At 42.2% G+C, this 12,774-nt stretch overlaps 1 protein-coding gene across 2 annotated transcripts in view; it reads left to right on the top strand.

Moving 5' to 3' along the window:
- Positions 1-8,306, top strand: part of NOD1 (nucleotide binding oligomerization domain containing 1) — a 46,023-nt gene extending 37,717 nt beyond the window's left edge. For both annotated transcript variants that reach the window (XM_081343294.1, XM_081343293.1), the window contains exons 11-12: positions 4,785-4,868; positions 6,647-8,306. In XM_081343294.1, coding sequence (XP_081199420.1) covers positions 4,785-4,868; positions 6,647-6,719 — 157 coding nt within the window. In that variant the 3' untranslated portion in view covers positions 6,720-8,306. The remainder of the gene's footprint in view (positions 1-4,784; positions 4,869-6,646) is intronic.
- Positions 8,307-12,774: the final 4,468 nt, after the last annotated feature.

Below are 12,774 nucleotides of genomic sequence, written 5' to 3'. Positions count from 1 at the left end.
GAAGGCGTCCAATATGCTACTGGGGAAGAGCAGATGGCTAGTACTAGTAGCGCCAGAAAGAATGAAGCGACTGGGCCAAAGCCAAAAGGACGCTCAGCTGTGGATGTGTCTGGTGGTGAAAGGAAAGTCCGATGCTGTAAAGATTTTTTCTCCATAGGAACCTGGAATGTAAGATCCATGAATCAAGGAAAGCTGGACGTGGTCAAACAAGAGATGACAAGACTGAACATCGACATCTTAGGTATCAGCGAACTAAAATGGACAGGAATGGGTGAATTTAATTCAGATGACCATCAGGTATACTACTGCGGGCAAGAATCCCTCAGAAGAAATGGAGTAGCCTTCATAGTCAATAAAAGAGTAGGAAAAGCAATACTGGGATACAATCCTCAAAATGACAGAATGATCTCAGTTCGAATCCAAGGCAAACCATTCAATATCACAGTAGTCCAAGTCTATGCCCCAACCACCAGTGCTGAAGAGGATGAAATTGACCAGTTCTATGAAGCCCTACAGCACCTTATAGAACTAACACCAAAAAATGATGTCCTTATCATCATGGGGGATTGGAATGCTAAAGTAGGAAGCCAAAAGATAACCGGAATAACAGGCAAGTTTGGCCTTGGAGTACAAAATGAAGCAGGGCACAGGCTGATAGAATTTTGTCAAGAGAATACGATGGTCATAGCAAACACTCTTTTCCAACAACCCAAGAGACGGCTCTACACATGGACATCACCAGACGGTCAACACAGAAATCAGATTGACTATATGCTCTGCAGCCAAAGATGGAGAAGCTCTATACAGTCAGTAAAAACAAGACCAGGAGCTGACTGTGGCTCAGACCATGAGCTTCTCCTTGCAAAGTTTAGGCTTAAACTGAAGAAAGTAGGGAAAAGCACTAGGCCACTCAGGTATGAATTAAATCATATCCCTGTTGAATATACAGTAGAGGTGACAAATAGATTTAAGGAATTAGATCTGATAGACAGAGTGCCTGAAGAACTATGGACAGAGGTTCGCGACATTGTACAACAGGTAGCAACCAAAACCATCCCAAAGAAAAAGAAATGCAAGAAAGCAAAATGGCTGTCTGAGGAAGCTTTCAAATAGCTGAGGAAAGGAGGGAAGCGAAAGGCAAGGGAGAAAAACATAGATATGCCCAATTGAATGCAGAATTCCAGAGAATAGCTAGAAGAGATAAGAATGCCTTCTTAAATGAACAGTGCAAAGAAATAGAAGAAAACAATAGAATAGGGAGGACCAGAGATCTTTTCAAGAAAATTGGAGAGATGAAGGGAACGTTTAATGCAAAAATGGGCATGATAAAGGACCAAAATGGCAGGGACCTAACAGAGGCAGAAGAGATTAAGAAGAGGTGGCAAAATTATACAGAAGAACTATACAAGAATGAGCTTAACGTCCCTGATAATCACAATGAGGTGGTCACTGACCTCGAGCCAGACATCCTAGAATGTGAAGTGAAGTGGGCCTTAGAAAAGCTGAGCAACAACAAAGCTAGTGGAGGTGACAGTATTCCAGCTGAGCTATTCAAAATCTTAAAAGAAAGTGCAGTAAAAGTGCTACACTCAATTTGCCAGCAAATTTGGAAAACTCAACAGTGGCCACAGGATTGGAAAAGATCAGTTTACATTCCAATTCCAAAGAAAGGCAGTGCCAAAGAATGTTCAAACTATCGCACCATTGCACTCATTTCTCATGCTAGTAAAGTCATGCTTAAAATCCTACAAGCTAGACTTCAGCAGTATGTGGATCGAGAACTACCAGAAGTACAGGCAGGATTTCGAAGAGGCAGAGGAACTAGAGATCAAATTGCCAACATACGCTGGATCATGGAGAAAGCTAGGGAGTTCCAGAAAAACATCTACTTCTGCTTCATTGACTATGCTAAAGCCTTTGATTGTGTGGATCATAACAAACTGTGGCAAGTTCTTAAAGAAATGGGAGTACCAGACCATCTTATTTGTCTCTTGAGAAACCTATATGCGGGTCAAGAAGCAACAGTGAGAACTGGACACGGAACCACTGATTGGTTCAAAATTGGGAAAGGAGTCCGGCAAGGCTGTATACTGTCGCCCTGCCTATTTAACTTATATGCAGAGCACATCATGAGAAAGGCAGGGCTAGATGAATCAAAAGTTGGAATTAAGATTGCCGGAAGAAATATCAACAACCTAAGATACGCAGATGATACCACTCTAATGGCAGAAAGTGAAGAAGAACTAAAGAGCCTCTTGTTGCGGGTGAAGAAGGAGAGTGCAAAACTTGGGTTGAAACTTAACATTAAGAAAACCAAGATCATGGCATCTGGCCCTCTCAATTCCTGGCAAATAGATAGGGAAGAAATGGAGGTAGTGACAGATTTTATTTTCCTGGGCTCCAAGATCACTGCAGATGGGGACTGTAGCCAAGAAATTAAAAGACGCTTGCTCCTGGGGAGGAAAGCCATGGCAAATCTAGACAGCACACTAAAAAGCAGAGACATCACCCTGCCAACAAAAGTGCGTATAGTCAAGGCTATGGTCTTCCCAGTTGCAATGCATGGCAGTGAAAGTTGGACCATCAGAAAGGCTGAGCGCCAAAGAATTGAGGCCTTTGAACTATGGTGCTGGAGAAGACTCCTGCGAGTCCCTTGGACTGCAAGGCGATCAAACCGGTCAGTCCTAGAGGAGATCAACCCTGACTGCTCTTTAGAAGGCCAGATCCTGAAGCTAAAACTCAAATACTTTGGCCACCTAATGAGAAGGAAGGACTCACTGGAGAAGAGCCTCATGCTGGGAAAGATTGAGGGCAATAGAAGAAGGGGACGACAGAGAATGAGGTGGCTGGATGGAGTCACTGAAGCAGTAGGCGTGAGCTTAAATGGACTCCAGAAGATGGTAGAGGACAGGAAGGCCTGGAGGAATATTGTCCATAGGGTCGCGATGGGTCGGACACGACTTCGCAGCTAACAACAACAACCAACTTTATAAAGCTATGCAAACAGGCAACTAGGTTGCTGTTCAGAAAATGTACTCTAAAGATTGTTCGGCACCCAAGAATTTCTTCTTTGCTTGGACTGTCCCACTTTTTATTTCTTTGTGTCTGAAAAGCAGCATTTACCCAGTGATGCTTCATCACTATTAGGCTGTGTGTATTCATAGGCATACAGATAGTCCTTGACTTACAACCAGTCCTTCAACAATTGTTTGAAGTTATGATTGCTTGGAAAGGGTGTTTTACTTTCAGTTCTAATACATCGTCCATTTGTTTTTCACTGGTTGCTTAAAGCTCCACAATCATGCAATTGCTGTCTGTAATTTCTCTGCCAGCTTTCCCAGAAGCCAGCAGGGAAGAGTGCGGACTGTTGTAGCCAGCTAAAGAATTTCCTCTCGCTGCACGGTGGTGGTGATGAGGTGAGGTCCTTCATCAGGCTGCAGAAGCTAAGCTCAGATCCCAAAAGTCTGAGTTCCATTCCTGCCCTCCACTGCAGGAGTTCCCTTCTGCACATAGAGGAGCTGCCTGCTCTCTTTCACAGGTAGTTCCTTTGCTTTGCCCACTTAACTTGCAGAGTTGCTTAATGACTGCAACTGGGAGAGGCAGGATCACAGTTGTTGAGAAAAGCAGTCATGTGGGCATCTCATTTAACAACCGCTTCGCACAATAAACCAAGATTCTGGTTCCAATTATAGTTGTAAGTCAAGGATTACCTGTATATATAAAATTCTAAGCATCATTGTCTAACCAAGCTAAGAAACTAGCTATCACAGTCTCTTTTCCCTCCAGTAACAAGTTCACAATTAGCTGAGCAGAATCTCTGCAATCAAATCACTTAGCAAAGCAGGCCAGTTGTCAACCATTATGTTCCAATGGTTTTTCCAATGACTAAAGAAGATGTTTGCCTATATCAGGTTAGAATTTAGCCTGGTGTCCCTCAAGAATTTCATCTTTGCTGATCAGATGAGAAGAATTATGCTTCACTGTTTTTTCCTGGCACATACAAATGGGGGCGGGGGGGGGGGAGAGACTCATCTATTTCTAGTGAGTGCTGTTACTCCTGACTCAAGAGTTCAAAATAGGTACATTGTGGGTCATAGTCATTCAACTCAGCCCTGAAAATCAGTCTGGGAGAAGATATGTTTATTCCCACCACATTTTTGTTTTAAAGCCCTTCTTCTCTTACCCTTTCAGATTCTTTTGAGCTTCACATTAGAAAAGGTGCAAGCAGCAAGTAGTCAGATGAGACACAAATGAGGCAAGAAGGGAAAACAGTCTCCTAGTACAGTCATCCCAGTTGACAACTCTCCAGAGCAAGTCTTTGGAGGCATTCACTGAAGTGGTTCCCAGCTAGCACAATGTGGCCAGGGAATGGCCTTGTCAAGCAGTTGTGTGGAATCAGCCGGCATAATCCCCCCAGACAGCTGCTGTGCTCTGATCACAGAGGAGTCGTAGAGTTAATAGTACAATTAAGCTCAGTAACCTTGAAAGAAGCTCTTACACTTTAAATTGAAGAGGCTTGGAGCCTCTTGGCTCCACATCTATGGCAAGATTGTCTGATTCCAAACAGGCCAGCCATGCAGATGGAAATCAGAAACCATTAATTCCTGGCTAGCCACCAGCTTCATTTGTTAAGAAGAGGGTTGATTTTCTGCATCAGACGCACCAAGCTCTGGCCAAGTGCATGACAGGCAGGATGCTACAAAGTAGGCATTAGAATTTGATCAGTGCAAAATATTTGTCTTCAGCCTGTTTTCTCCCTCCTCCTCCCCTCCCCTATCCCCCAGGCTTATCCAGAATCAGATTACAGTTCAAGGAGCCAAGAGTTTAGCTGATGCTCTCCAGGATAATACAACTCTCAAAGAAATCTGGTAAGATCTGAGGAATAACACCCACCAGTGAGCCTTCAGCTCCCTGCCCTTTGTGGAACCCCCCCTAAATTGAATATTTCTCCTCAGAGAGGGAAAACAAGAGTGGGGATGCCCTTGGCCTCTTGTTGGAGCAAACTACAACTCCCAGAAACCTTCATCACTGATCCAATTGCTTAAACCTGCCAGGAGTTAATCATTTAGCAATACACATAGTCCTCGACTTAACAATAGTTCATTTAGTGACCTTTCAAAGTTACACTGAAAAAAGTGCCTTATGAGTGTTTTTCACATATACGACTATTGCAGAATCTCCATGGTCATGTGATTGAAATTCAGACATTGGCAACTGACTCGTATTTATGACAGTTGCAGTGTCTCAGGGTCATGTGATCACCTTTAGCAATCTTATGACAAATAAAGCTAATGGGGAGCCAGATTCACTTTATAGCCATGTTGCTAACTTAACAGCTGCAGTGAATCACTTAACAAGTGGTTGTAAATGGAGCAAAACTCACTTAACTCTCTCTTAGCAACAAAGGTCTTGGGCTCAATTGTGGACATAAGTCAAGGACTATCTTATTTGGATCATCATAGGTATAAACTAAACATGCCTGTAGGTGTTTTCTGTAGGCAGTTATATAAACATACTCTGACTCAGTGCTTTAGCTAAAGCAGACATGTCAAACACAAGGCCCGGGGGCCGGATCCGGCCCACGAAATGGTTTCATGCGGCCCACGAAGCCATCCTGGAAACAGTGAGGGAACGGCCCCCACTGCCTTGGCCCTGGCCCAGAGACCCTCCTTCTGCCAGAGACCCTCAGATCTGTCCCACTCCTGCCCAGGCCCCCATAGGCACCCTTGATGCGAACGATGTAGAGCTGGCCATGCCCACCCAGTAGGCCATATGCACTCTAGCCACGCCCACCCAGTATGCCACGCCCACCCTGGCCATATCCACCCGGCCCCCTGAGGGCAACCGCAATGCTGATGCGGCCCTCAGTGAAATTGAGTTTGACACCCCTGAGCTAAAGTAAATATACCTAGGTCAGGGGTAGGCAACCTCGGCTCTTTTATGACTCGTGGACTTCAACTCCCAGAATTCCTGAGTCAGGAATTCTGGGAGTTGAAGTCCACGAGTCATAAAAGAGCCGAGGTTGCCTACCCCTGACCTAGGTGATGCCTATACTTCTGTTTCCTTATCATTTTCATGCTTTATGCAATTGATGATCCTACAGATTTTTAGCCCACAGTGAAGGACGCTGACAGCTGTAAGCTATCAGCGTCTGGAAGATTACAGATTTGCTGTCCCTGTTAACAAGGACACACACAGAGAGAAGTTCCCTAGATGGTGATTTACATTAACTTAGTTAATGTTGCTTAATTAATTCCACCCCAATTAACTGTATAAAAATCTGATGGAAGCAGAAAAGATCCAATTTCATTTCTGTTAAATTGAGCTCACCTCACAATAATTAAAGCAAATTCTTGCTGAAGAAGAGGAGGAACCTTAATATTTTTCTCAAAACACAAGAATTGATCAAACATTAGTGTCAGTATCCCCCTGGCAATGGCTAAGCTTGGGGAATGTTTGAAGGGCTGTTAGTGCTCTGAAGTGTTTCCACATCCTCCAATCCAAACAGGCTTATTCTAGAAGAAACAGGCAATGGAAAGAGCTAGAAAGGAAGCTTAAGGAGAAAAAAAAGGAAACACACTTACTGATACAGCTGCAGAAACAGCTGGTTTTTAAAACCATTTTTTGTCTCTTCCATTTTCAACAGCTTAAACGGAAACCCAATAAGTCAAGAAGAGGCCAAAGTCTTTGAAAATGAAAAGAGACTCATTGGCTTCTGAGAAACGTTTTCCAGATTTGATGGTATTTGTCATGCCAGGAAAAAGTATAGTTTTGGCAGTGCTCAGAGCAATGCCAGAAGCCTGGGCAAAATGGACCTAAAACTTGAACAAAGAGATGGGCCCTGTGTGCATGTCTTGAGACTGATGTTTGAAAGGAGGATTTTGCTTAGTAATTAACCTGTTCTACCCTAACAACATTTTGTTGGGAGCAGGCTTGGAGATACATCAGCAGAAACCTGGTTCAGAAGACAACCCTTAAAGCAGCGGTCCCCAATCTTTTAGGCACCAGGGACCGGTTCTGGGGAGAAAGGCTTTTCCACAGACTGGGGAAAAGCGTGTGGTTTCATGTGCTGCCTGCATCCTGCGGATGGGGCTTCACTTGTTTGTACGGATCAGTTGCTGGTACGCCACGGACTGGTGCTGGTCCATGGACCAGGGGTTGGGGACCCCTGCCTTAAAGGACACTGAAACTGGAGGATCAGAACTAAAGGAATTTGCAGCTCATCTGAAAAAAAAATCTACTGCCTGCTTTTTCCCTTACTTCTCCCTCAAATGTTTGCCCCATATTTTTTGTTTTTGCTGGGAGGAAGATATTTGGATGCTGCGGTTGCTACAGAATTAAATCCTTCAGTGAATCCCCTTCTCTTAGTGGGACATAGCAAATTGCCTTCAGCCAGTCTTGCCTTTGATGCCAACTATGATGCTTTTGACTGGTGCAAAGGAAAATGGCAAGATGGATTTCTCCACGACCTATTGCAGGTATTAGTTGTTAAGGTTTAGACCTGATTTTGCGCTACCACCCTTTTAAGGGTATGGGGAGTTTTGAGAAGAATTACATTTCACAAAGGTTGTGCTGAAGAGCAAATTTGTACAAAGTTATCCAAAGTCACTGGCTTCAAAGTCATGGGTAAAGCTTTTTTATGTGCCCTAAGTGAGATAGGCAGTGTTAACTGTACTAAAAGGGGCAGGGTTAGGGTTTGATCACCAGTTAACTTGCCATTTTGAAGCCAGGAACCATCCCTGTTTTGCTACTGGCTCACTTGGAACTTGTGCCAATTTACTCCTAGAACTTAGAGAGAAGAGGGGAGATTCATCCAACATGCTCACATAAGTGGTCCTTAAATTATCAATTTAGTCAAATGATTGGGTTAGTGTTACAGAATGTTAAATAACTTTTGTTCATAAAAAAATTCTTTGTTTAGTGTTTTGGTTATCTGAGGATATTTAATAAGGGCTGAATCTCAGCCTCAATTTGTTGGAAGAGAAGTATGGTACAAATGAGATGTTTCGGGGGGGGGGTGCTCCATTGTGGTATCTTTTTGTTCAAGTATTGATAAATTCATTATTGGGGTTGGAAATAGAAATAAAAAAAATATGAAAGATTGAACAATAAGTAATTTGGAATTTAATTTGATATATGAAGAATTTGCATTTGTTGGACATGGACTATAGCTAAAAATGTTTTACTTTTATGGATATATAGTTTTATATTATAACTGCATATCAATTTGTTTCTGATGTGACGGAATGCCACCAATCAAGGTTCAATTTATTGAAAGAATTATTTTCTTTATTAAAGTATTTCATTTTCTGCTTCCCTTGATTTGTATTTGTTCTGGTTACATTGTACATTATCTTTTCTTTCATATATGCAGTACTTTTTAAAAAGATACGTAGAAATGGTTTAATTAACACCACTGTTTACAAGTCAAAGCAAACAGACTTAGCATACCACATGTTTTTAGTGAACCCATTATCATTGTTACCAAGAGGAAATAGGAATACTCTTGCAATCTTAAAATAAATGGACACATTGAATGAATTGTTCTTTTGTAAATGACCAATTGGTAATTTGTTACGTCACCTTTAAAATGTGATTCCTCCCCTCTCCCCATGGCACCATATATTTTAAATTAATTCAAAGCTTTCTTGGGGGGAGTGTAGAGATTGTGATTCAAGGCCAACGTATAGCAGAATTCAATACATGGCTAAAGGAGGCTTTGGTTATGTTAGTCACCATGACTGCAGCTGGTCCAATGAAAAAGTGTACAAAAGAGATGGTTTGCATCCATCCAAGAAAGGAACTGAGTTACTTGGCAATAAATTCACAGATTTTCTGGAGAAATATTTAAACTAAACAATGGGGACAGTGAGTTAATTGATACAGAACATCCCTGTCCCCGGCAATCTAAAAATTATAGGGTTATCAGTGCATGTAACGTAAATGTATGTGTGGACAAGAATATCAACCTTGCTGTCAAGCAAAATCAAGCTTTTAATAGCGAGTGCCACACAACTAGGGGAACTCAGGCACCACACAGGTTGTGTAGAAAGTAAACACAGGATCAGTCATAAAGGACTCAAATGTCTATACACCAATGCACAGAACATGAGCAAAAAACAGGGTGAATTAGAAATTCAGGCAAATGAGGGCAGATATGATATTGTTGCCATTACAGAAACTTGGTGAGATGAAACCCACAAATGGAACACATAGCTAGAGGGATTTAAATTATTTAAAAGAAACTAAAAGAGGAGGTGGAATTGCTCTCTCTATAAGAAATAATTACATCTCTACAGAAATAGAGCATAACATTGATGAAAACTGTCTTGAATGCATTTGGATCAATATAAAAGGGGGGGAAATGACATTGTCATAGGTGTATACTATAGGCCACCCAATCAAATAGAGATAATAGATCAGTGGTGGCGAACCTATGGCACGCGTGCCAGAGACGGCACTCAGAGCCCTCTCTATTGGCATGCATGCCACCGCCACCAGCAACAGATCCATCAGGTCGCCGCCGCTGCCCGGAGCAGGAGCCCCGCCCAGCACAAAGGAGATGAAGCGGCTGACTAGCAAGCTTGAGTAGAGGTGGTAAAGCAGAGATCACCAACTGTTGTCAATTGGTGGACTGGAAGAAAAGGGAGGGGAAAGCATTTTACATGTGTGTATGCGCACACAGGGCTGTGAGCACGCACATGCTGGAAATGGGGCAGGGCGAGTGCCTGCGTGATGTGATACTAGCCGTGCCCCATTCTTGCGTGGTGCAGTGCCTTGTATCTGCATCCTGCAGTGTGGCGGTGGGCGTTTTTGTGTCTTGCAGTATGGTGGCCCATTTTTGCGCCCCGAGTTTTTGCATGCCAGAGGCAGCACTCAGAGGTGCCTCCCTGCTCCCCCTGAGGACACCACAATGCTGATGCGGCCCTGGCACTTTGAGATAAATAAGTGTGTTTTGGGTTGCGGTTTGGGCACTCAGTCTCTAAAAAGTTTGCCATCATTGTAATAGATGAACTTCTTGCTAGTCAGTTAACTAAGGTATGTAAGAAGCACATCACAATAGTAATGGGGGACTTTAATTACCCTGACATCAACTGGGAGACAAATTCTGTACCAAGTGGAAGATCAAACAGATTCCTGACGAACCTAGCAGAAACTTTGTCTCCCAAAAAGTAGAGAAGGGAACTAGGGGATCAGCCATATTGGACTTAATTCTCACTAACAGAAATGAAATGATAGAAGGTGTTGAAACCATAGGAACCTTGAGGGGAGTGATCATGCAATATTGGAACTAAACATTATGCAAGACACAACAATAGAACACAGTCAAATTAGAGTCTTTGACTTTAAGAGAGCTAATTTCAACAAACTGGAGCTTGGGAAGGATTCCATGGATGAGAATACTGAAGGGGGAAAAACTCAAGAAGCTTGGGAAATTTTGAAAAGTGAGATTATAAAAGTCCAGTCTAGCACAATACCAACGAAGAAGAAAAATAACAGCTCTCAAACCAGCATGGCTGCAAAAAGAACTCTGATAAATTGAAGGACAAAAAGGGCAACTATAAAAAGTGGAAAGAGGGGCACATAACTAAGAATCCCCCCACAAACCAGAATCCCCCCACCCTCTTTCTTAGTTGCTCGTAAGATCAGAGAGAGAATGCCTCTCATCGATCTTATTGTGATGGGTAACAGGCAGACTAGATAAACAAAAAGTTACATCTAAGGAGAGGAAATGGAGGCAATAAACTCCCATGTTTATTCCCTTTCCTCCTTGGGAATGGCAGAATCCAAGGGGGGGGTGAGATTTGGGTTTGCACAGAAAGAGAGTTAGAAATGAAATATAAATGGAATCTGACACAATGCAAATACTATCTGCACACTTAAAATTTTCTCCTTCTGTGACAATTCACTAAGAATTTTAAGGGATGATCTCGGCATCCCCTGCAGATGTAGGGCCACAGTTTCAGCACCAACATAGAACATGGCTTACTGAATCACTAATTTCATACAGAGCTTTAAAGTAAATCACATCATGGCAAGAGAGATATCAGCCATTCTCTCCCCTTCACTGCCATCTCAGCAAAAAATAATAATTCCAACAAACTGTAAAACAGCTCTTTGTTCTTGGAATCACTAAGTCAAAAGGGTCATTTTGATGGCCAAATGCATCTACAGAATGAATAAATAAGAAATCCACTCTGTTTCACTAGGTTTCTTAGAAAACACATTTTCAACTGCCAGGTACATTGGCAAATGGGCTCTTTCCAATGAGTTGGCAGCTCATAATGGAGTTGTTGTTCAGCAGAACTAAGGTCCCTGAAAATAAAAATAGACTTGTGTTACAAGTTAGGAGACCAAAACTTTACAGAAGCCTTGTGCTTAATATAGTTCCCTTGGAGGTAAATGGTTTTTATTTGGAGCCTTTTCCATTATTGTAATAAATTTGTCTTTTAAGAACTGTAGGAATAAGCTAATCAGTTTGTTTAGTAAGTTTAACATCAACAGCTTTAGATGCCTTTGGAAATAGGGGAAACCAGTTCCTTTCTGTACTAAACTAGATCAGTCTTGATTAGTATTTGGTTGGATCAAGGTTTCTCACCCTTGTTGACTTTATTTATTTATTTATTTATTTATTTATTTATTTATTTATTTATTTATTTATTTATTTATTTATTTATTACATTTATATCCTGCCCTTCTCCAAAGACTCAGGGCGGCTTACAAGCTTAGCAGTAGCCTTCATTCTATGTATATGCCTGCTTGTTAGGGCTTTCACACACACCCCAAGCGGCATTATTACAAAGTCAGCTTATTGCCCCCAACAATCTGGGTCCTCATTTTACCTACCTCGGAAGGATGGAAGGCTGAGTCAACCTTGAGCCTGGTGGGATGCGAACCTGCACTAATTGCAGGCAGCTGGTGTTACTTAAGGAGGCATCAGCCCACTGCTCCACCAAGGCTCTTTAATAAGTGTAGACTTCAAGCTGTCTGGGGAATTCCATAAATCTTAAAATTAAAAGTTTGGAAAACACTAGGTTAGAGTAACAAAAGAATTCCAAGATGCAGGCTGGAAACTTGAAATATATTCTGGAAGAAAGCAAGAGCAAACAAGTTCTGCACTGTTGCCAGGATAACTTCATGACATTACCTATTAAATCACTAGGAATTGTCATGCTCAAAAAAGATGCAGAGCTGGGCTTTCGGTTTGTGCATGTGGCGCTTCCGGATGTGCAGGAACAGCCTGCTTCCTGCCGTCCGTTTCTTTTTTTTGGAGGACCTGAAAGGGTCAAAAATCGCCCTGGAGGGGCGATTACCAAGAGGAGGACTTTCCTGTGATCGTGGAAGGGTGGCAGCCCTCCACTGGAATCCGGAATCATCTCCTTTGGCCTGAAGAAGAAGAGACCGGCCATAAAGATGGCCGATCATTAAGCCGCTCCCTGCTGAAAGCCAAAGCATTACCTAGCACCTGGGTGAGCTTTTGCCTTTCTTATTCCCTAACCATCTTCCTGTGGGACTTTCCTGAAAACCTCCTTCCCCATTTTTTGAGAAAACGGCGAATATCTACTCTGGGAACAAATCTTAAAACCTCAAAGCTGCAAAAGAACTTTAATTAATTCAGCAAAGAAATTAAGTAATTTCATCTGTATTTACTAAAAAAAGCTTCTATTTGTTGCTGGGAATCCACTACCCTATCTTTTCTCTAAGCTGTGAATTAAGAAAAAATTTGGACCAATCCTACAAAAGTTCTATATTAATTTGGAAAAAGAAAAGAAA

This window comes from Vipera berus, assembly GCF_964194415.1.
Source record: "Vipera berus genome assembly, chromosome: Z".
Taxonomy (NCBI): Eukaryota; Metazoa; Chordata; class Lepidosauria; order Squamata; family Viperidae; genus Vipera; species Vipera berus.
The sequence above is the reverse complement of the archived record's forward strand: the minus strand, read 5'-3'. Positions and strand labels throughout refer to the sequence as shown.